The 22,852-nt window shown below is 39.2% G+C and overlaps 3 protein-coding genes across 3 annotated transcripts in view; 2 read left to right on the top strand and 1 right to left on the bottom strand.

Moving 5' to 3' along the window:
• The window catches only part of mal2 (mal, T cell differentiation protein 2), an 871,414-nt gene that overhangs the window by 103,898 nt on the left and 744,664 nt on the right, over positions 1-22,852 (top strand). The gene's annotated exons all lie outside the window — the stretch shown is intronic.
• mboat1 (membrane bound O-acyltransferase domain containing 1) lies at positions 2,688-15,797 on the bottom strand. The gene is made up of 13 exons (XM_032518052.1): positions 15,504-15,797; positions 14,904-15,049; positions 14,403-14,480; positions 12,500-12,595; positions 10,225-10,280; positions 10,081-10,135; positions 8,900-9,092; positions 8,392-8,584; positions 8,176-8,279; positions 7,959-8,023; positions 7,724-7,856; positions 7,155-7,306; positions 2,688-6,251 (listed from the first exon to the last, which is right to left on the bottom strand). Exons 1-13 carry the CDS (start codon positions 15,591-15,593, stop codon positions 6,074-6,076), a joined length of 1,539 nt encoding a protein of 512 aa, XP_032373943.1. The 5' UTR covers positions 15,594-15,797; the 3' UTR covers positions 2,688-6,073.
• Positions 17,959-22,852, top strand: part of LOC116690851 (transcription factor E2F3) — a 12,384-nt gene continuing 7,490 nt past the window's right edge. Inside the window, exons 1-2 of the mRNA XM_032518053.1 lie at positions 17,959-18,551; positions 20,782-20,902. Coding sequence (XP_032373944.1) covers positions 18,270-18,551; positions 20,782-20,902 — 403 coding nt within the window. The 5' untranslated portion in view covers positions 17,959-18,269. The remainder of the gene's footprint in view (positions 18,552-20,781; positions 20,903-22,852) is intronic.

The raw sequence follows: 22,852 nt of genomic DNA, 5'->3' as shown, positions 1-22,852 counted from the left end.
CTGCTAATAAAAAAAAAACTATTGTACGTTCCTTGTGTAAGAATCATAAAAAAAAACTTGAGTATGTTCTAAACGTATGCATTACTGAAGGATACAACTCACTGGAGGTGATGAATCTAGTTTTAACATGCAAACGCAAAAGATCCAATTTTTGACTGCTGGGATATAAATATATATTTTATGGCATATAAGGAATCGCCTGTGTTTTCCGTTTTAGACAGATAATGATAAACCTAGTTTAAAATAGGATTGTCTTTTGGTGTAGCCTTGCAGAAGTATCAGAGCCCTCTACTGACCGATGCAGTGTGGTGATTTGGACAGTGTTGATCCTACAGGAAGCAGAAGGGGATGAGAAAACTGCTTGACTGGCAAAATGTGATCACAATAATAGTTTTAAGTAAAAGTAGGAATTTTTCTCCGTTCAATGGAGCATAACTTGGAATTGCGTGTCTCAGTGCTTTAAGTCTGTCTTCTGTTCATAGTCAGTCATGGTAAGAAAATGTAATCTGTGTCAAAATACTTCTTTTTTTTTTTTAATTCACTTTGCACTGCATCCCTAAACCTATTCGTGCCATTGGGAGGAAAGCTAAAGCGATCTATACTTTACAAAATCTCAGATTTGATGCATTATCTTGAATTAGTGTATTTATTATGATTTTATATCAAAGATGACTTAAAGACACATTGAATTATTCTTCATGGATTCCTTTTTTGGTGTGTGAAATACAGTGTGTTGTAGGTTGTGAGTGCAAACTTAAGGACCTTAATTTATATCTGCTGATAGAGTTGTATGCTGTAAACTGGTTGTCATTTACTTATGAAATAATTTTAACTTTCAGTGTTTAAATCGACCTGCTTTGGTTTCAGAAGATTTGGAAGCTTTATATGGAAAAGGCAGGAGTCATTAGCCAGAGACATGTCAATCTACAGCGTACACTGCTGCCCTGTAGTTTATTTAGAACATGGTCCAGTATTTGAACACCATTTGACCCATCTTATTTGACACTGTGGTGTGTTTGTTCTCATCCAAAAGAACTTCTTCTTGAAACTACCATAAAACTATCAATTCTGGAGTTGCATGTTAAAATCTTATAAAACAAAAAAGTGTGTCTGTCGGCCAGTGGATCCACCACTTTGAGTTAAATGTCTCAACAACTATTAGAAGATTGCCATGACCTTTTGTACAGACGTTCATAGTCGCCAGAGGATAAAGCCTCCCGACTTAAGTGATTTCTTCTAGTGTGCTCGTTTTCAGTGAAAGGCTGCTGCCGCATCAAAACTCAAATCAACTTTGCAAAAGCCTCGGGTTTGATCATGGGACTTGAGCTTACCTTCTAGGTTTCCACGGGTGTTATAGCCTAAAAGAGGCACAGGTTTTTAGGTAATCAAAAGTTGAAACATAAAAGTCTTGCAAATTATAAATGCACACAATTTCAACACTTCTATTCTCCGCTGCACAGACATGCACGTACAGTAATTTCTCTCCCTTTAGCAATGAGGGTAAATCAAGTTAAAAAGCAATTGGATCAAATCTGCATGACATGGATTCAAAACCTGATTTCTGTGTTCTTGTCTCTTTGCAGCACTTTTGTCTGTTTTTGTTTCTTTCATCTTATTTTGTGACATAGTTCATGGTGCTAAACAATCACTGATTTCTGTTAGTACTATGTTAATGAGTTTTACATTTTTTTTGTATTTTAAAGTAAACCATTCGTTCTGGATGTGTTCTGTACATGTGTAAAAAGTGAGAAATTAAAACGATTACTTAGGAGAAATATAATATAGAGGGAAAAAATGGAGTAGAGAGTCTGTTTCTGTATGTATGTTTTTTTTTTCTTTTATCAGCTTTAATTAAACCAAAATCACCTGGCTGCAAATATCTGGCCTGGGGTGGACTTTTTTGTTGATTATACATTTTGATAATATGCTTATGTGCATGTGTTATCACCATTTTTCTGTGTATATAGACTTCACTGCAGCTACTGCAGCAATATAGAAACACCTGTTACATAGATGATGAGTAGTACAGGTAAATGCAAACTGAATGTAGGCAGCATTTGTCAAGTAGAAAAAACAAGCATTACATTGTTATAGTTGCAAACTGAACAAATGAAATTGTCTTTCATTATTGCATCAAGCAGGGAAAGGGATCTTGTTTATTTGGTAAAGAGTAGAAATGAGCTTTTGCTTTTTGGCCAAATAAGATAAATTGCATTTCCCTGCTCTAGCTCCAAAGCTGTGTACAGAGAAAGCAGTGCATATATATATATACATATAAATAAATTCTACCTTACTAAGTCCCTTCATAAGCCCACCTGTTACTGAACTGGTTGTGTTGTGTTGGTTGGGTTGTGTATTCTTAGGGCCGTACAACCACCTGTACATCTCTACGTTGTTCAATCAGTTGGCAATCAGTCTCAAACTGAGTAAAAACAACTGACTGTGTCCTCCGTAAAGAGTGGAGCATACTCTAGGGTTGTATATTTTAAGTATATTTTGTTGCTGCTTGTTGTCTTTATCACATTTTCTTCTTCTTCCCCTGGTTGTCATTAGTTCTCTGGAGGTCAGGTTGGATCAAAACACAGCAAGCGCACAGACACACACACACACGTGCATATCCGTGTCAGAGGGGAACGGACAGGGGACACAAGAGACAGAGAGGCAGCCACTTTGAGAGTATGATCTGAGGATAAACAGCATGGGACAGGCGTCGCATAGGGTGAGAATCACCAACAGATAGAAAACAAATAGGACTCTATGGCACCTGGAATTATTAAATAGAGGTTTTACTTGTTTCTAAAAGACAGGCAGAACACAAAAATGACATGTTTGTATTTGTGATAGTTTATAAGTCCTCATTATCATTAATTATATAACTTAAGATATTTTTGTATCAGACAATTCAAACTTAAAACAAATTTAATAAACTTTTTTTTTTAACCAAAGCTTTATTTGTTACTCAAAACTTTTTATACCACTCTCCTTCCTCCATACAAACAATACTACAATGGAACAGCACACATTCTCAGTCAGTGATCACGCATACATTTGCAAACACACATTCAAAAAAGAAAAAATCTGTATAATCAGTATTCATCATTAAAAAAGCTGCTCATTTTAACACAGTCACAATGTATATGTGCCACTCATCGCTCATTTTCCTGCACCATGAAAACATTACCAACATCAGACTGGCAAACTATACAGTGCCGCTAACAGATTATTGATAACAACACATTTAAAGGTTATAGCTAGTTACATATCAATTAATAAAACAACAAACTTTATGTTAGAGCAAACCATACTTAAAAACACTTTCCAGCACACAGAAACCCTTTTGAGGAGTTTAGTTACAGTTCAGGGGGGATGGGGCATTACCATCAGCATTTAGGTTTATAACTTCAGGTCTCTTGCAAAGTCGTTACTGATGCTAACTCCAAGAGAGGTACTAATGTGCAGGTAAACATTAAAATAATCAACAAAATCTTAAATAATTCCCCTGCTGTAATCAACGTTAATTTGATGAATGTGTCAACACTTCACTGTCTGTGAACTAGGTCCTTGCCACAGCAAAGAAGTGTGATTTTTATATGACACAGATGTAATCTTTGTCATATAAATGTTTGATGTTTTTTCTTTCTAATAATACAAAGCCTAAAGATTGTGTCTCCAACATGATTCAACAGATAAAAATGCTGTTTGCATGCCATACCCGCGGAAAGGTATTCATTTAAAATGAAACATGTAGTTGGTGCTAAGTGGAGCGTCTGTCATAGTGTGATTGGATATGTCGCTGTCAGTCCCCTGCTCCATTGATTCTTAATTTCCCACGAAGGTGATCGCGGCCCAGCGCTGTCCTGAGTCAGGGTCAGGGTCAGGTTCAGGTTCAGGTTCAGGCTACTTTATTGGTACTCGTGGGTAAACCAGGTTTACAGTCTAAGAGGCAGGACATCTTTAAAACTCTGTAGACCACCACATAACATGCAACACACCAAACATTAAAACATGGATATATGAGTTACTATCGAGTTAATAGGTGAGTGTGTGTTTGTGTCGGCCACTGTTCTGAAATCTTTTTTGACTACTTTTTTTTCAAAGAGCGTGCGCTCGTGAGCACCCACGGAGGAAAACATAAATCACCGCCTATGTGCTAGCTTGCAGCTGGTAGCACCATTAATAACCCCTATAATAATAAATCTCCCAGTGCTCCCAAACCTCTTTCAAGTGATAACTTCTTCATAACAAAAAATATATTAATAATAAATGTCTAATTACTTAAAAACGTGAATATATCTTTTTGTTTTCACCGTGCTTAGCTCATCTCTAATCATAAGCATCAACTTCTGATTCATTAACTTCCAACTGTGCAAAGATAAAAGCTAGTGAAGTGAAAAAATTGAAGAATTGTTAAAAAAAGAAATTGTAATATCGGAGTAAAAATATGCTTTCTGCTTATAATTGGTGTGACGTTGCATTGGGAGCGTGGAAGTGTCAGTCAGTCCAAATGAGCTTACCTTCATTGCTTCATTCAGCAGTGTTCAGACAGTACACACAACCAGCAGATGGCTCTGTTAAATCAACCTGCAGCTGCTGATAAGCTCTGGTAAATCTACAGTTTCCAAACATGTTCTTTCTCCCAAAGAACCTCAGAACAAAAGGAAAAAAACTCAACATAAAGAAATATATTTGATTTATAAATTCCTATTCTTGGTCATATTAACCATTCTTTTGAGAGGGCAATGGTTACCCCCCCCCCCACCCCCAAAAAATAAAGAAACTTCCATCTTGTTTCATCTCAGTTTCACAACAGCTTTTGGTTCTTTACTCTACACATAATGATAACAGGTATCCAGCACCTTTCATATGACAAAGTACTAAAACATTAAGAACTATGTCACTATTAAATTACTGCTTCAGCACAAAAAGAGAAACCGACCATGCTCATTAAATCAAAATTGTATGCTTCTGCTTTCAGCTGTGAACATCAATGTTTGCTTTTGTTTCATCACTTGTTACAATTGTGCAATGCAAAAAGGTTCACATTCTTGCTGTTGCAGTAGTGTTCCATTCTTTCTTTAAAACAATTCTAGCTGTTCCTTCTATGTTTACAGGCATTCTGTGGTCCTACAGGAGTGTCTCCTCACCAGGAAGAGCTACCATCCTGCCTAAAAATACGTCTGTAATAGTTTTACTGAACAGTTTGAGAGCTGCACTGTATAATTTGTATTTCTTTGCACCCATAACAACACAGTCTGAGTTTTTTCATAATGAAACCACACACACACACACACACACACACACACACACACACACACACACACACACACACACACACACACACACACACACACACACACACACACACACACACACACACACACACACACACACACACACACACACACACACGGCCTCTTGGTATGCTCTGGCTGACTGGGGCCACACAAGTGCAGCCTTTGTGTGCCATCAGAGTGTGACCAAGTACGAGCGTGTCTGAGAGAGATTGTGCATACTTGTGTCCTAGTGTCTGTCTGGTAATGCATGAGTTTGTGTGCGTCCTGGTATTTGTGCACCGTTTATGAGCTGCTCTCCCACTGTGCTGGCTTAGATCCCACCAATTGGCAGGACTCGGAGATAGGACAGGAAAGAAAGCGTCGGCTCTTTTTCTCTCTTCACACTGTTGCCGCATTGTTGTTGGAACAGGCAGGCTGTAAGATGGTGTTGAGATGGGGGGGTGGGGGCATGGCAGGAGGCCAGTGTCCTGGGGGTCGTGGTGGTACCGGAGATGTTCCCTTAGCTAGTGTTTTTCTTTTCAGTCTGCCTGCTTTTCTTGTGTTTGATATGTTCTCTTAGAATCCGATTCAGTTTCTTACTAATCTTCCTATATGACAGCTCTCCCCATGTACATCCAGTGTCGTAGGTTCAACTCCTGCATCATTATGTACCATCGTAGTTTTTTTCCTAACTGTATTGTCCCAAAACGAAATGCTTTCCCATTTATGCTGGCTAAATGCCCTTAAGGGATATTCACCACTGAATGAGAGCCTGGTAAAAGAACGTGAAGTGGGGATTTTCAGTCTACTTTGTCATTGTTGTTAGAGTGAACAGGCTGGCACTGGGCACAGCACGAAGACGAGGAGGAGGAGGAGTAAAACGTTTTGGTGGTGGCAGAGGGTTCACTGGATTTGTGTTTCCGATGCAGGGCGATCACAGCCAGAATGCTGATGATGTGAATGTGGAAGTACATAGACCTAGGAGGAAAAACGGACTGTAATTTTTCTAACTTTGTCAGTAAAGTACTGTAAGGGGAATTGTTGGTAAGAAATAAAAAATAAAAATGAGATTACAAAATAAAGCTGGCCATCATGTTCAAAAATACTATTTTTTGGAAATGTATAAAACAAAGGAGAATTCTGGGCCTCTACTTTTCAATGTCATCAGCCATTAGAAACAGCATTGCTAGCATTGTTCCTGATATAACATCTACATACTGTCTCGCTGAAGACCTACATGAATACTAAAGCTGAAACAATAAGTGGATAAGGCAACCAATATGACGTTGGGCATATCAAGACATTTGAAATTGTGATTTGTGATTTTTCACAATTTTCTGACATTTTATAGTCAAACAACTTATCAACAAGTTGAGAAAACAATCAACCTATTAATTTATAAAGAAATAAATTGTTGCATTGTTGCAGCCCTAATTAACACTCTTTATCTTTTATCACTTAGACTTCAAGAAAAGTATACGACAATTTCGTAGTTTTTTGAGTGGGTCCACAGAATATTTCCTTAAACTGAACAAATATGTGGCAATACACCTGTATACAAAAAAATATTCAGAAATGACCTAAACACAGGTGCACTGGTACTCCTTTCTCATAAGCACATTTCACTGTTTGTGCCTTCTCATGTTTATTCAAACTTCAATATAAATGCCGTTAGCTGCGAACTTGCGTGTGCCGGGACGGACGCGCATGCACTTCTATACCTACAGCAATCGGGGGTCTAGGTACGACACTCTTCACATGCATTAGAAAACGAGATGGCAAGAACTATGACAACATTTGTGTCACACGTACCCACGCACTCCCCCGAAAGCAGTAAGCATGAATTGGATTTAAGAGATGAGAGGATTTAAGATGACATACCTGTAATAAACCAAAGTGGGCTCTACTGCAAGAAGTAGAAAAGGCATAACGGTGTAGCAGATGGCCAGCTGGGTGGCAGCCCAAGTTAAAATGTCGTAACCTAGCTTCAAGCCTCTGAAGCCCAGGAAGTAGTGGCGAACTGACCTACGTACCTGGCGGGGAGAGACAGACGAACAGAGAGAGAGATACATTCACACCAGTGATACTAAATCTATAAAGTCACATGACAATAATTTAATACCTTTCTTGGTCGTAGTGTAGTCTATTAAAACCATTCGTTGGAGTATGGTATATTTTGCTTTGGTATAACATCTACTATTATCAACAGGTCAGCCAGGTGCACTTATTGGGTTTTCTCTGAAAACTGAGATGAAGTAGCTCAACCAACCTTATCTCACCTACAGGAAAGCGCCACTTTGAACCCTTCTTATATAGCCGTTTCCTGACTGATACACACATTTCTAGAACCATTTTTTTATCACTATCAAGAACTGTGTTTTTGTTTGCATTTAAAAGTAAGATTAAAGATGAAGTATTTTTTCAATTTCTAGAGGAGGTAGAGTACTCACAGCTCGTGCTGCCATGGTGATGGGGATGGCAGTGATGAAGGTGAAATAGTACCCTGGATAAACACCGTGCCACAGGGCAGACAGGATGAAGGTCAACGCCAACCTGTGTTTGGGGGCTCGGTCATAACACACCCTGAAAAGATGAGAGTAATCAAACATATTCAAGTTTGTATATTCGAGTAAATGTTTTCTGACTGCGTGCACGCGTATTGGAGTTCACATTTGTAGTGCTTACGTTTTGAGCCAAATTCCTGTTTGAATGTTCCAGTTGTCTATGAATGTCTTAAAGCTAGTGGCGGTCTGAAAAATATATAAATAACAATAACCAAATTACTTTGTTGTTTAAAAGTCATTACTTGACTAATGACCAACATGAACGTGCATGAAACTTAACATAATGTAGAGAGATTGTGTATTTATGACCATTAAATCAAGTAAAACATGGAGGGTACCTCAATCCCCAAGATGTTAAGGTTGCACATTAGGTCCCAAGACGGCTTTCCATTTTCATCCATCCCAAAGAAACCATAACCGGCAGCGTTGTTGACTGCATCAGCTGACAGGAGGAAGGGAAAAAATTAAATCACAAAAACACACAGACACAGACACACACACACACACACACAAACACACACGGACACACACACACACACACTCACACAGCTCACCCAGTGTCCAAGCAAAGTAGAATTTGGGCCTTGCTGCTTGAATGGAGAAGAAAGCGTAGGTGAGCCTTGTGAGGAAGGGGGCTTGGCTGACAAAGTGGGGGTCCACGTTGTACTTTATCGGCAAGGCCCGAGTTACCGTGAGGAAGAACAGCATACACCCGCTGCAGACCAGCAATTTTCGACAGACAGCGTTCTGCAGAGAAAATGGAGAACTGCTGAGCAGAGATGGAAACACACTTCATGAATGGACGTGATGACCACTGGACTAATCCGGTCCAGTTGAGATCAGAGAAAATGAGCCATATTTAAAACCAAGACTGAAACAATGACAGCAGAAGGACTAGGTGCAAAAATGGAAGAATCTGACTCCGATAATATTCAAGTCTCAGTGAATACAAAAATCTAAGTAGGAGAAGACTGCGGTCTGGAAAAGACAGATTTTACTACACTTCCATGTTATGCTGTGTCATTAAGAAAGCAGCAAACAGATATGCATTCATTAACTTACCAGAGGTGATGGCTCCGGTGTCTTATCATAGCCGTTCTGCCCGTTACACATCCCAGAGTGCTGCCTAAGCCTCATGCTGATATGTCTGCCCTCAATGAAGTCTATGTATTCCTTATAGTTACTGCATGGTCCCACCAATACACTCAGGAAGTTCAGATTGTAGCTCAGGTACTTGATAAGAGAAGGCCTTACACTGTATGGGAAATAATTTAAAACAAACGAGAATCATATTTTTAGTATGATAACAGTGATCACTTGTCCGAATGCAACAGTGGTATGTAATTGTTTTCATCTAAGTTACGTGGATAGCGAAAAAAGCATGCCATTATTTTTAAATAAAAATGAGACATTTAAAAAAAGGACTTCTATGAACCTGTATAATTGCTTGGCAGATGAAACGTTACATAAAAATAAACATTCTGTGAATGACAAAAACTGTCACTTTTTAAAATTTTACATACTTATAAATTAGCTTTTGATCTGGTCCCTTTGGTTCTCCGACAGCAGTTCCGCAGCATTTTAAGAAACCAGAGTTGGGTATTGAGAAGAAAATCTGCTTCAATAAGCTTATTGATTCCTGGGAGAAAAGTTTTGACCTATTGAGTTTCCGTCTATATTATATAATAAGTATATATGTTGGTATTTGATAACCCAGGAATCTTAAATTATGCAAACAAAAATGAGACAAACATGGAATTTAGAGCTGCAGGATTGTCAGAGAAGAGCATCACTATGTGTTATGATCGCTTTTTGATACATTTTAAAATTCATTAGAATTTTTGTTTTAAAATGGCATGTATGGTGCATTGATGACTGTTGTTTTATCTATTCACATGCATAAAATGTAATATTTTCCATGCAAAATGATGCCTCTTTTCTTAGTTCACAGCATGCTTTTTACATGAACAAGCTATTCACCATGAATGCATCTCCTTGTCACTGTCCTTCGTGGCTAAAGGAAAAGAAACAGTTATTTATTCTTTAATTCGTTAATTCAGATGCAACCCTACTATGTGCACCTCAAAGATCAGCTTGAAAGAAAATCAGCTAGATTCAGTAGGGAAAAAGATGTTCGCAAGACACAGTACTCTGACTTGTCTCCAAAAAGGCTATACCCTGATGTTTCACACTGCAAGTGTACTGGAAGTTGTGAGTATTTATTTACCACGGTAACAACTTACTTTATAGCCAGAGGCTTCTGCTCTGGGGTCAGTTGTTCAGCTTTCTTGCACATACCTGGAAAATAAGGCGGGACGTCATGAATAACCTGTTTGGAAACATTTTCACTCATTCAGTTTTCAGTAAATTATGAAATTATGCCTTACCGTCATGGAGCTGGAAAGCCAGCGTGGTTATCTTCTGGGTAACTATCATAAGAGGCCTGGGCAGAAACAAATAATGAAAGTATAAAGTTATATAATGCTATTGCTGCCTCAGTACTACATGCAAAAAACAATATTTTTAGTCATCTATGATATGACAAACCAGTTGTGTCATGTCAGGTTAATCAATGTCAGATTAATCCAATGCAATTAATTCAAATCTCTAAATTTTGACTTACTCCTCGTCTCTCTTTGAAACTAGTACAGCATGACAGCCATCTTCTCAAGCTCACAGTGTAAGTACATCGATTTTTTAACCTTGATTACACCAATGGAATATTGCTAATAAGAACATTTCCTCCGTCAAATGCTGTAGGTTTTTCACACTTATTTGCAATGCAATTCAGTCATCCAGGACAACAATACACAGCAGTAAACAGAGAGACTAGGTGAACATATGTACAGCTACATTTTGGTTACAGCCATTTCAGTGAGCTAGCCATTAATGGATACCAAATATTATGGAAGGGAGGCGATGGAGGGCAGTAAGGTCCTGTACAATAATTCTGAACAGACTAGTTTTACACCCACTTTACTAGTTTTCTTCACAGATAGAGATCTCTCTGTCCCAAGAATGTAAGTGTGTCCAAAAGCACACAAACTACATTTCTCTCTCTCTCTCTCTCTCTCTCTCTCTCTCTCTCTCTCTCTCTCTCTCTCTCTCACTCACTCTCACACACAGACACACAACTGGTTCCTGTGTTTGAGTGGGCTGCATTGTGCAGACAGCATGGAAAACCGGGGCAGAGAGGGGCCGAGCGGCTGGCAGTGCCAGCTCAATGAGAGTTGGCAGTTGGCTTTGGAGAAACCCTTACAGGGTGCCAGCCAGTATGTGCAACTCTCTCCACCGCTGTGGCCAACAGACTCTGTTTTTCCATGTAGACTCTAAAGTTGGCCCTGTCCACAAGATTATGACCCGGTCGAGTTTCAGTTCTGCTGCCTTGCACAAATGCAGTAGGATTGGCTTATGGAAATGCTCAATGACAAATGGGAAAAAAAGCACACAAACTTGAGAGACGACCTCCAGATGAATTTTTTTTGGCATCTTCCAACAGGGAAAGCAACACAACATATCAAAGTGACAATGAGGACAACATGACAGTAGAAAACCGCACATATAAGCAAAGCAAAAAGCAATGTGAGACACAGAACCTTATATTTACAAGTACTGTCTATAGCACCGGATTATTACATCCAATCCTGTGTAAGTAGCTAAACATATGCACGCTATGTCTGTGATTCACAACCATTCATCTGTCCTATCTGTAAGCTAAAAGGAGCTGGATCTATAATTTAATATATGACCCTACCAAGGCTGACTCACAGGCGTGGCAGATCATCCCTAAAGTCACGCGGCGGAGTGCAAGTGCTGCTGCCAGTAATTTCCTCTAGACCAGAACTGGACAAAACGTTGCTGAATACAGGAGCCAGCAAACTGAACAGTCACCTTTCAAAAAGCAACTGCACACAGTAGACACTATAACTGGCTTTATCTGTTATGAGCCATCACAGTAAAACCCCTGCTACCACATCAGGCATTGTCCTGACAAAACACATATATTTGCAGCTCCATGTTTAGTTCAATATGTGTCTGACTTTTGAGAATCCTGGGAGGCCCAGTAAGTGAACAATGATAACCCTCTTAATCAAAGCAACCACATTCCATTAATGTAAGAATAGCTGTGGAATGAAGTTGCAGTTAATACCTGTGGGCAGAGTTTAAATTTTAAAAATAGTCATATTTAATGATGCAATCTTTCATTTATGAAATATTGATAAATGACAAAAGGAGTCACTGCTCGTCTTCCGTTATAGGAAATCCCCTCCTGCTTTGCTAAATTCTCCTTTTAGCTCTGAAAGAGTTGAGTCCAAATGTAATGCTGTAATGAAAAAAAAGAGTAAACTGCTCACTCCTTTAGAAGCAGCCTTGTTTTTAGCACGACAAAGTCCCAGTTGCCAGGAGGCAGCAAGTACCTTAACTCTACCTGGCTACTACAATGTCCACTGTGAACAATCAACACTGCTGCTTTATGATCAGTGGTGTTGTATTTACACAAGGCCGTGGCACTGGCGAATGTGTCAACAGGTACAACACAGTTCCACATGTTAACTGATTTTATCACAACTGCTCTAAAACGGTGTGACTGAAAAACGATTACTGTCACCAAGAAAGTATGGCAAAGAGAGAGGATTATAGAGTAATTACGTGTTTCCTTACCCAGAGAAGTCAGTGGACAGAACTCCATAGTTATAGATAAAGACTCTGCTCACTTGGCACAGTGTCAAGTATCCCATAGCCGTCACCATGGAATACCTGTGTGTGGAAGGATTAAACAAAACTTAATCAGACAGTGGCGCCCGGGTAGCGGCGCCCATATATAGAGCTTTACTCCTTGATGGAGTGGGCCTAGGTTCGTCTCTGCCCTCTGGCCCTTTGCTGCCCCCCCTCACGTGTCTTCAGCTATCCTGTGAAATAAAGGCCTAAAAATGGCCTAAAAAGTACATTAGACAAAAAGATGTTCTGCCTACTGTATATAAAAGTTAATGTTACCAAGTAGGGCTGCCGCCTTTTGGACCCCAGGAAGAACAGCTGCTCGTATAGGCGGCAGCTAATGAGGATCCTTATAATAAATACAAATACCTCTTGGTCAACTACTAATCAGTTTTAATATCTTGTTTGATTAAGACCTTTCCTTTAATACTAAACTATTACTGAGATTACACTATGCATTAGTAACACAGGATTTGCACAGGTCACAGCTTGGTGCCTTTTTTCACAATTTTAGTTTTTACATCCACTCACTCATTTTTAATGGTGTTCTTATCACCTTTTATCAGCTTTTGCGCTAATGGAACATCTGGAATTGTTGAATATATAGATATGGTTTTTTCAGCATACTCGGATTAAGTCACATGGATGGCTTTCTTACATATCTGCATGTAGATGAGCTTGGTTTAGCTCAATTCCTACACTATGTTATCGATTTTTTTCCAAAGTTGGATGCTAAGAATTTAACATTTGTTACCCAAGTGTTATTCATCAAAACATAATTTGACATAAGTTGCTGCAAAACTTGTTGATGTGCATTTGTAAATTGGAAATGGGTCAAAAAGAATAATGTATTTGTTACCAATGATGTTGGTTTTAAGTATATTTTAAATGTGTATACTGTGTCCCGACTTTTGAGAGGAGCTGCTGGTTGATACCATGAAAATGTTTGAACTGACCTATTCTAAATGATCAAGCTCAATTAATTAAAGTCCATAGAAAAGAACGGTAAATGTTTAACACCAAGATCACCACAACAAATTCCTAATAGTCCCAAATTTTTACATTATAACATATCAGAATAATTACTCATTTTTGTGTGTGTGCACTAGAGTGTCCTGAGTTTGTTACCTTCTTTCACCCTGTGCCAGTTATAAATAGGGGTGTAATGTGGCATACATGTTCAACAGTCAGCAGGAACACAGTTTAAGTTTTGTTTTGCTTCCGCATGTAAAGAACACAGGTGTGATCTTCCTGCCCCCGCAGGTAATCCCTTTACACATATCAACCAGGGTGACCTAACAAAACCTTTTTTTACGTTGCTCCATTGATAAAAAGAAAATGACCACGGTGACACACTTGAGCCTAGTTCTTTCAAGGCCATTTTTCAAAGAAGGATAACAGGGGCGAGGTGCATTGCAGGGAGTAAATTAATGGGTACATTCCAAGAGATAAGCCACAATAAATGTTGTTTTTCAGATTTTAATGTCAAATACTGCCTTACTGCAACAAATACTATTTAACAAATTAACATAGTTATGAACATAGTTACCATTATTTAGACTAAGCCATCTGTTCCCTCCTATGCTGTCTCCAGGTGGATCTTGTCTGACAAGTTTTACCTGAAGACTTTCTAGAAGTGTGGCAAAAAGGCATTCATTGATTGCACAAGGCAATTAATAATCTACCTAATCCCACCAAATATTTGATATGTTTAAGTCACAAATTCCACCACATTTTAGTGTTGTAACATCCATTCTACAGTCTAATACAACACTGTGTTTCCCTAACTTATTTTTATCCCAGACTTTAACGGTAATTTCCCTTTATGAGTATGATGACTGACATATACCTGTGTACATTGTTGATGTCAGCTTTGTTGATGATCAAGTAGCTTGCTACCACCACTGCCAGGATGTGAGCCGAGTACCTGGCGACAAGGACACACAGGACCAGAAAATGTCCATCATTAATATTATTTGAAAAATACAGTGTTCGTTATTTTAAATGGAAGTGGGCTGTATGTCAGTGCAGCCCAGACACATTTCCCCTAAAGCCTGTTGCTCATAAATCAAATGCCATCACAAACATGCCTCCTGTGTCTCTCTTTTCTGAACACCCAATTGTCTACAGCCCCATTGTCCTCCTATAATTATAGGCCTGTAGCCCTGGACACTTGACAACATCCCTGTCTTGCTGAAAGAAAGGTAGACAGCTAGACAATTACAGTTGAGAACTCAGTGACTACCACACACTACCACAGACTTTCAGACGCAGTAAAGACAAAATGAAGAGGTGCAAGAAATGAAACGGAGTACTGTGTGAGGGTATCTCTGACATTATCATACACTACCATCCAAAGCAGAAGATGAGAAAAGCAATGCCAAGGAGAGTGGCCACAGCGTGCCTGACCAATGGATTGGCATGGCTAGGACTGAGGTAGAGGCGAAACCAGAAGGCAGCAGCCAGGGCAAACAGCTGGCACACCATAAAATTCACCTGTTTGGGAGAGATAGAAATTAAATATCTGTTTTTTTTAAATATCTGAAAAATAATACTCCTAAATAATATTTTGACAGCATGTTGCATGGTGATTGTTTCCCACTTGGTTCATCATACCCAGTGGTATCATATAAATTCTATTAGGATGTAAAGTTTTGCTGTGATAATTGTTTAGTAGAATATCAAATAGTTGACGTCTTCAGTTTCTAAATGCCTTTCTGGAGCGACACCAACAACATTAAATCTGCACGTGCAATTATGAACTGCAATGTGGACGTCGATGACAATAAGGGAATAGAATAACTGCACGTCTCTCTAACAAGTGTCACACTTTCCAACTATAAAGTCATAACATAGTGTGACATTCATAAGATAACAGAGCTTGGGAAATGCTGTTTATCAACTACGAAGTATCCACGTTGTTTTGTGATTCATGGACAGATCCTCCTACCTGATCAAGGGGAAAGCCCAAGTATTCACTGACAGGCAGCAGCCACTTGGATCCAGTGGTTTTAAAAGCAGTGTCCACCCGCTCGCCCATCCTGCGTAGATTTGCTGTCGCGAGGACTCAGTGTTCCCGGTTGTCTTTTTCCTTGTTTTTTTATTTATTTATCGTAACTATATTGTCTGTGACAGAAATTCATTGTTTGACAAAAGCCCCCGTGATAAGTCGAGCTAGTAGGCTACGCAGACCCGGCATACAGCGCTCCCCCCATCCTTCTTGGACAGACCGTTCAAGTCAAACAAATGAATAGCTTTTCCGGTCATTGCTTCCAAAATAAAAGCCGGGTGGCGAACGTGCTAATTTAGCTAGGTGTTGTAGCATTGAATGCTAACTGCAAACAGAAAGCAAATACGAAATATATCTGAGAGAAGAAATCTATTTTACGGACTTGTTTTCGCCCACAATGTACTCACAGACATTCCACTATAAAAGGCTATGGTTTAATTACAATTTTCACACAAATGTGGTTTTCCTACCATAGACTGTATGGTTCCTACACTACTATCCCTCATTTTCAAATGTGTATCACGCGCTTTTATTTAAAAAATAAATACACTGCGTTGTGAGTGAAGATTTTTTTTTAAGAGGAACTTCTGCGTCTACATTTTACATTAGTATATTAAAAAACAACAATGTTTGAAACCCATTTCATCTTACATCCGCTGTGTTATTCAGGCTCTTGCCACCTTTGCGCAACATGAGTTCCCCGCCCTATTTAAAATGAGTGTTTTGGCAGTGACTCATGGTGACTAAACATTACTCGTTAACCATAAGAAAATATGTGTTTACGGTGTTTGAATAGGTTCAAAGACCCATGTTGGTACGTGGTAACGTGTGTGTACAACTAGTGTAAAGGTGATTGAATTAGAATTAGTCACTTGAAAATGGATGATAACACATTTATTTTTATTGTTTTATTCATTATTGAGAGGTTACTGCTTTGAGTCATAACTAAGGGTCAAAACGTGGCATGGCTGAGATAATATATACTATTAATTATTTTGTCTATTTTGCTGAGAGTCATAATTAATGCCCAAATGTGAAGTTTTGTCAGGGGCCAACTAGAATAATGTTGAAGTTTTTGCAAAGGGTGAGTCCAAGGGGGCCATTTAAAGTGAGACACCTGCTATGAATTAGCCTTTCCATGTAATGAACAATTAATGTGGCATTTAAGAGATTCCCATAAGGGAATTTTCTTCCCTCTTGTACTAGGCCCGTCATGTAATCAATGGTGAGGTCAGAGGTCAAGATCAGCTACGAAACAGCAGCCTGGTTGAGATGAAATATCTTTTGTATGAACAGTTACGTTTCTTTTACACAATTCACCACAATTCACGATCTATTTACAGGAAATACAGTACATTCTGACCTATTGATCATGTGGCTCACTATGACCGGTGTTGTGTGGCCTGAGAAAACAACTTTCAGACCTGTAATGTAAGCAGTGGTGGAAGTAGTCTTCAAATCTTTTACTCAAGTAAAAATAGAAAAACCACATTATAAAATACACTCCATTACAAGAATAAGTTCTTAAAATTTGATTCAATGAAAGTAAAGAGGTATTATCTTCAAAATGTACTTAAAAGTAAAAAGAATGTGAATGGTCCATTACAGAGCATAAAATCATGATATACTGTGTATTACATAATTGTATTATTGTTATTATTATTATTATTATTATTATTATTATTATTATTACTTATGCAGTTATGTGTAAACAGATGTTGTGATTGGCCAAATATTATTTTAAGCAAAAATAATTTTGTATATACAATCTTACCTGTAGCTTACATATACATTTAATAAAGTATAAAAGGCAATATTTTCTCTGAAATGCAGTGAAGTAGAAGTTTAAAGCATACAATGAAATTATTCAAGTAAAGTAGGCCTACAAATTCATCAGAATTGCAAAAACAAACATGATACTGCCTCACAATATTAAAATTAAACCACATTTTAGGAAGAAAATACGTCATATTTTTTTATCATATATTTTAAATAATTTAGTTTTGTCCCTACTTTTCGCTTAACTGGTTTTACCAACTGCTACAATGATACAATATCACAGTTACCTATTATCTCGGAGGTCAATATTTAATGCCCAAAAGTTATCTTGTGATTATGATGTACAAGGGCCCACAAAACATAAGTTAAGAAAGGGGGCGAACATTAAAGAAAGAGTGAACATTTCACTTGGTTCATTCTGGCTCTTCAGCACAACCGATCACTTGCGCCACTTGGTGTCCTGTCAGGGAACACGCAAGGCGTGACAGGGGACGCTGCCTGTTTACAACTGCCAATGAACACGTGGCACATCTAATCTTGAGCTGTCACTGGTCAATACGGCTCTCATATGGGTGGAGACTTTTCTCCGAAGGACCAATAGCGCCTGTCTTGTAAATTCTGTTTGAAAATTTCCCGGGAAATCTGAGTTTCGCGGGAGGGCTCTTGAGCGCGTAAACCGTATCCCTTCATTCATCAGGCCGTTTCCTGAAGCCATTTCTAGACCGGGGGAACGAGAGTTGCGCTACTTTTTAATCCGTTGCATCTGCCTAAATGCACTTTCTTAAGGAAAAATACTTTACAAAAGTCGATGAATCAGACTGTCATCTTTACTTCGGTCTGATTATTTTTGTAATTTTTGCGGCGGATTAGCAGCCATACGGGCTTGAAAGTACTGAGACAAGAAAGGGGTTACCCCGAATACGCAAGATGAGAAGAGGGATCTCCTCGGCTCCGGACAAAGTGCTTTTAGCGGGGGTTGGGGGCTCTTCTCTCGACAATAATATAATTTTAACAACTCTCACGGATCGTTTAAACCCTGGTCAATCCAACGCTACGTATATCCAAATAATAACCACCCCACCGCCTTGCAACGTTACACAGACATCAAGTGTGTGTTTATCAGAACCGCAGATTAACAACATTTACACAACTCCACAACAAGCTGCAGCAAACGGAGCAGGACAACGACCCGCACTGGGGAGACCGCCGGTAATCATCTATACAGCTCGTTTCAACATATTTGGCTTGCTACAACTAGCCTCAAACACGACAAAATGTTAGCTTGCTAGGCTAACCAAGCTTGTTGTTCGGGCAGCTAACATTAGCTGCTTAGCCAGGGCATTCCCTCAACCTAGCGAGGTGGCTAACTACATACCGCTAGCTAAGTTACCCAAGTGGGTTGGTTAAGTGGTATGTTGACTGTAAGGAAGCAAACGTCGAGTTTAAGTTAGTTTAGGGTTTACTAAAAACGTAGACATGTCCTCTAATAGCGGGCTATGCTAACTTCATGGTGTTTTGAGACCGCTTTCACCCTTGCAGCCAGATGGAAATATTGGTTAGAGATGAGTAACGTTAGCGGTGGCCTAGTGGCTGCTGCTGGTGCCCTAATTTGGGGGTTGGGGGGGATTGTTGCACTACTTGTCTTCCAGTTAGCTACTGTTTAGCTTTCAAACAAGACACTAGTGCCTAATTTGCAAATACATGAGTTTATAAGCTAAAGCTTCACTTCAGTTTTGAAACTAACGTTACTCGATATATTTCTTCCAGTCGTCTCTGAAGATGCAAGCCAACTTGGATGAAGCTTGGAAATGTGTTAGCTTTCAAGGCTACTAACAGTATTGTTTATCAAAGGACATTAGTCGTTTTCGGCCCTGACCTTAATTTTGCAAGTGTTTTATGTGCCTTTTTTTGCAAATAAAGTAACGTTATGGTGCCTTTCATGCCAAGTAAAGTGAAACTGGAGTTTGTTGCTGAACTGATTACACATTTCCTGTGTTTTCAACCTGCACAAACCACACAAAGTAGTTTTAGCAGCATTCAGGGTGTTGGGTTATTCTGGCTATTCATCTTTCATGAACTAAACCAGCCTCTGTATCTCAGGCTGGAGCCATGAGCAGGCAGGGGGTGAGGGGAACTGCTTGCTGATATAAAATGGCTGACATTTTGACTGTCAACAGAGGGCATATTATTCTTTCTCAGACTTGGGGTGAATTTAGTAAGAAAGTGTTTAATTATAGGGTTTGCTGTACTTAATGAGTGTTAATTGACTGCTCCTCTACATGGGGTTTACCAGTAGACCAGCTCTCTGGTACTGTTGTGTTGCTCAGACTTTAAAACCGGATGGATTCTAGCCAACACAAGTATTTAAGGGTTCCCTGGTTGGAGAAACCATTCACTAAGCCGCCATGCCATGTAACAGTAATGACAAGAATGCTAATTTAGGCTGGTGAAAATATTGGCCCTCAGCTAGAGAAATGGCAAATGGTTGTTGAGTAAGTCAACATTTGCATTATAAATGAATGTTGAACGCGGCCTTAATGGTCTTAAACATGGTGTCGAGTACTGCAGTGGTAGTGAGGCAGACATTTAAAATGTCTGTTGCTGAAACCATAGATAAAGACCCCACCTTTGTCTAGCTACACAAGTACTACAATAGAAGAAATGGATTCTGACAGATTATACTTTGGTGACCCGTAATTTTGGAGTAAAGATGAATGTGGACGGGTGTTAACACTGGATTATATAGAAATGGACTAAACTCCTGAAACTGCTTCGGAAAGGGCGTTATTTAGATTTGATTAATGAGTGACTAAGGTACAGCAAATAAGCGTTTAAATCCTTGGACAGGTTCCGATCTCCAATTGGTAATAGTCAAAGTTAATTTTGGGGCTGTAAGTATACTCTTTGGCTTTTTTTTTAATTGAGATTACTGTGAAGCAATGTGATCTACCCCATACTGTAAAGCTATGTGGGTTTGTCTTACCAATGTATTCAGGTAAGAATAATTCACAACTATTGTTTTTTTGCGACATAAGACCAACAGTCTCGCTGTGACACTGGAATATTGATTAAAAACATATTTTTTTCTAAACTTTTTAACCATATCTTTTTGACTGATCCACCTTTTTAAATTATAGAACAATATAGGCTCTTTTTTTTGTCAAAACTGAAACGGAAAAGACAGAAGAATCAGATCCAATGACCAAATGCCTCATCTAACACTGGATTTTCTTGAGTGCACTTTCTTCTTTATAAAATCACTTATTTCTATTAGATTTCTATTTAGTTGTGAATGTTTTAGGACAATGACACTGGAGACATAAAATTAAAGTAATTTTATTTAACATCATGCATAATTTCTGGTGGCTTCACAGATGAGATGCCTACCAAATGACCAAAACTGACATGTGCTGTTAACATTATATTTTTGTCCATCTAGGCAAAAAGGCGGTTGGCCCTCGATGACTCAGACCACCAGTACCAGTCAGAACCAGCCAGGACTCCAAGAGGCAGAGGAGGGTCTCTGGTGGCCAATGGGGCACGGATAAAGACACCTAGAAGTAAGAAGCCCTCGCCATCCTGTTTGTACATGTAACCTATTTTACAGCCCAATGATACAGAATCATCCTGTACTAGAAGCGGCCCACACCAAGTTTCATACACAAAATCAGGCTCAATACAGCAACTTCATACAGAAAAAAAAGATTCTCACTGACATTGTGATGCGCTAGACCAGGGGTCTCAAACTCAACTTACTTGGGGGCCGCTGGAAGTAGAGTCTGGGTTTTGCTGTGCCCCTCAAGTATTCCAAAAAAAAAAAACTATTTCCTCCAAACAGGGCGCGGAACTGCCGTGGCTTTACCCTAGATCTGATATGGTTGGTGAATTTCACAACACAGACATCACATTGTCAAACCTCAGCATTTGCCGCAAGAGTACTTAGCTACTTGACACCGTTACGCCGCTGTCAGGAGACTACTACGGTAGCCCATAAGTGACAAGCGCAATGACAAAAAGTTTCAGAACGCGCGGGCCGCACTAACACTTAACTTTGATGTCAGTTGGGGCCACAAAATATCATCCCGCGGGCCGCAATTGGCCCCCGGGCCGCGAGTTTGAGACCCATGCGCTAGACATAATCCTCAATGGATAAATAACCACTCAGTTCTCTAGTGGATTAGAGTGACCCAGGGTCATTTCACAGTTGATGTATGAGAAAGAGAGATGTTCAATATTGCGAACAATTTTAAATGCAATCACTTGAATTTCACTGAACAAGACATAGTGGAGCTGAAATGCGGAATGCACACACATATAGAATAATAAATACAAAATACAACAAGATGCCCTTTCATCGTGAAAGGGCATCTTCCTGGGGCCCGTTTCAGGAAGGAGGTTCAACAAACTTGAGTCTAACCCTGAACTCTGAGTTGATTTACCCTGAGATGGGAAACTGAGTTTTTAGTGTCAGAACAGCCGATTTGAGTTGGTTCAATCAACTCAGAGTAGGTTAACTTAGTTAAGCGTGCACCACTACTATAAAAAGGCAGCTGGAATGGAGCACTGATACCATTCACCATGGCAACAACCACAAACATCTGGTCGGCGGAAATACTCATGCGCACATACAGTGAGTTTGAACATATATTTAGTTAAAAAAGCAACACAGCGGCTGCTGCAAAAGAGAATTTGTGTGGGAGAAAATAGCTGCATGAGTAAATGCGTAGTGTATTAATTTCATATTTAACCATTAATAGATTACTGGTGAAATGTTATTGAACCTATAATCTATTTCATTTAGGTGCAATCCTGCGGGTAAAAAAGTCCTCGGCCTACTAATCCCATTCTGAGGCTGCTGCACCATCATTAATAGAATTATTATTCATAATTTTTTTCAAAGGGTGTAGATCATTCACCTGCAATCCTGTGGAACTCATTCTTAATCTCACTTACTGGTTAGTGTTAAGGGAACACAACAAAAAGGTTATATGTTTCAGAGCATTTGAGGTGCACTCTTTGTGCTTTGCCATACAGTGACTAATATGCTCTGCATATCCAATGTTGTAAGGAAAACTGCAATTTGCAAAAAACGTAATGTGACAAAGAATCTGCTGTGATGTAGAGCATGTCCACGATGGGTGACGTTGGTGATATGAGGAAGGATAAGATTATGTAGGCTGCATAACTGAGACTGGGAAGAAAAGAAAAACGATACCGCTCAAATAGGTAGGCTATAGGGCTGTGATGATACACAAAACCCAGGATTTGGTTTGTGTCAAGATTTTGACCCACGATTCAATACAAACCTTTTTTGTGTGTTGTGGGAGGAGTTATTTTTCTGTCGCATGCATCATTTTGTCATTGATTTCAAGCCACTTTACAACACACACCAGATACCTTAGTTATTGGTATTAAATTATTTCAATATCTATCGATCCAACACCAAAGATTCTGTTGTACCTTAAAATAATGTTTCCAAGGGGAACAAAGAGGAAAAGTGCTTTGGTGCC

Source organism: Etheostoma spectabile, chromosome 6 (genome assembly GCF_008692095.1).
Source record: "Etheostoma spectabile isolate EspeVRDwgs_2016 chromosome 6, UIUC_Espe_1.0, whole genome shotgun sequence".
NCBI lineage: Eukaryota > Metazoa > Chordata > Actinopteri > Perciformes > Percidae > Etheostoma > Etheostoma spectabile.
This window is presented reverse-complemented; position numbering and strand designations above follow the sequence as displayed.

What these genes read in the sequence shown, in the direction of transcription:
- mboat1 (XM_032518052.1), bottom strand. Translation starts at nt 15,593, where the DNA reads ATGGGCGAGCGGGTGGACACTGCTTTTAAAACCACTGGATCCAAGTGG. An exon ending in CAGAAGCCTCTGGCTATAAA is followed by an intron (nt 9,093 to 10,080) that starts GTAAGTTGTTAC and finishes TTTCCCATACAG; the next exon opens with TGTAAGGCCTTCTCTTATCA. An exon ending in TCACCATGGCAGCACGAGCT is followed by an intron (nt 7,307 to 7,723) that starts GTGAGTACTCTA and finishes TCTCCCCGCCAG; the next exon opens with GTACGTAGGTCAGTTCGCCA.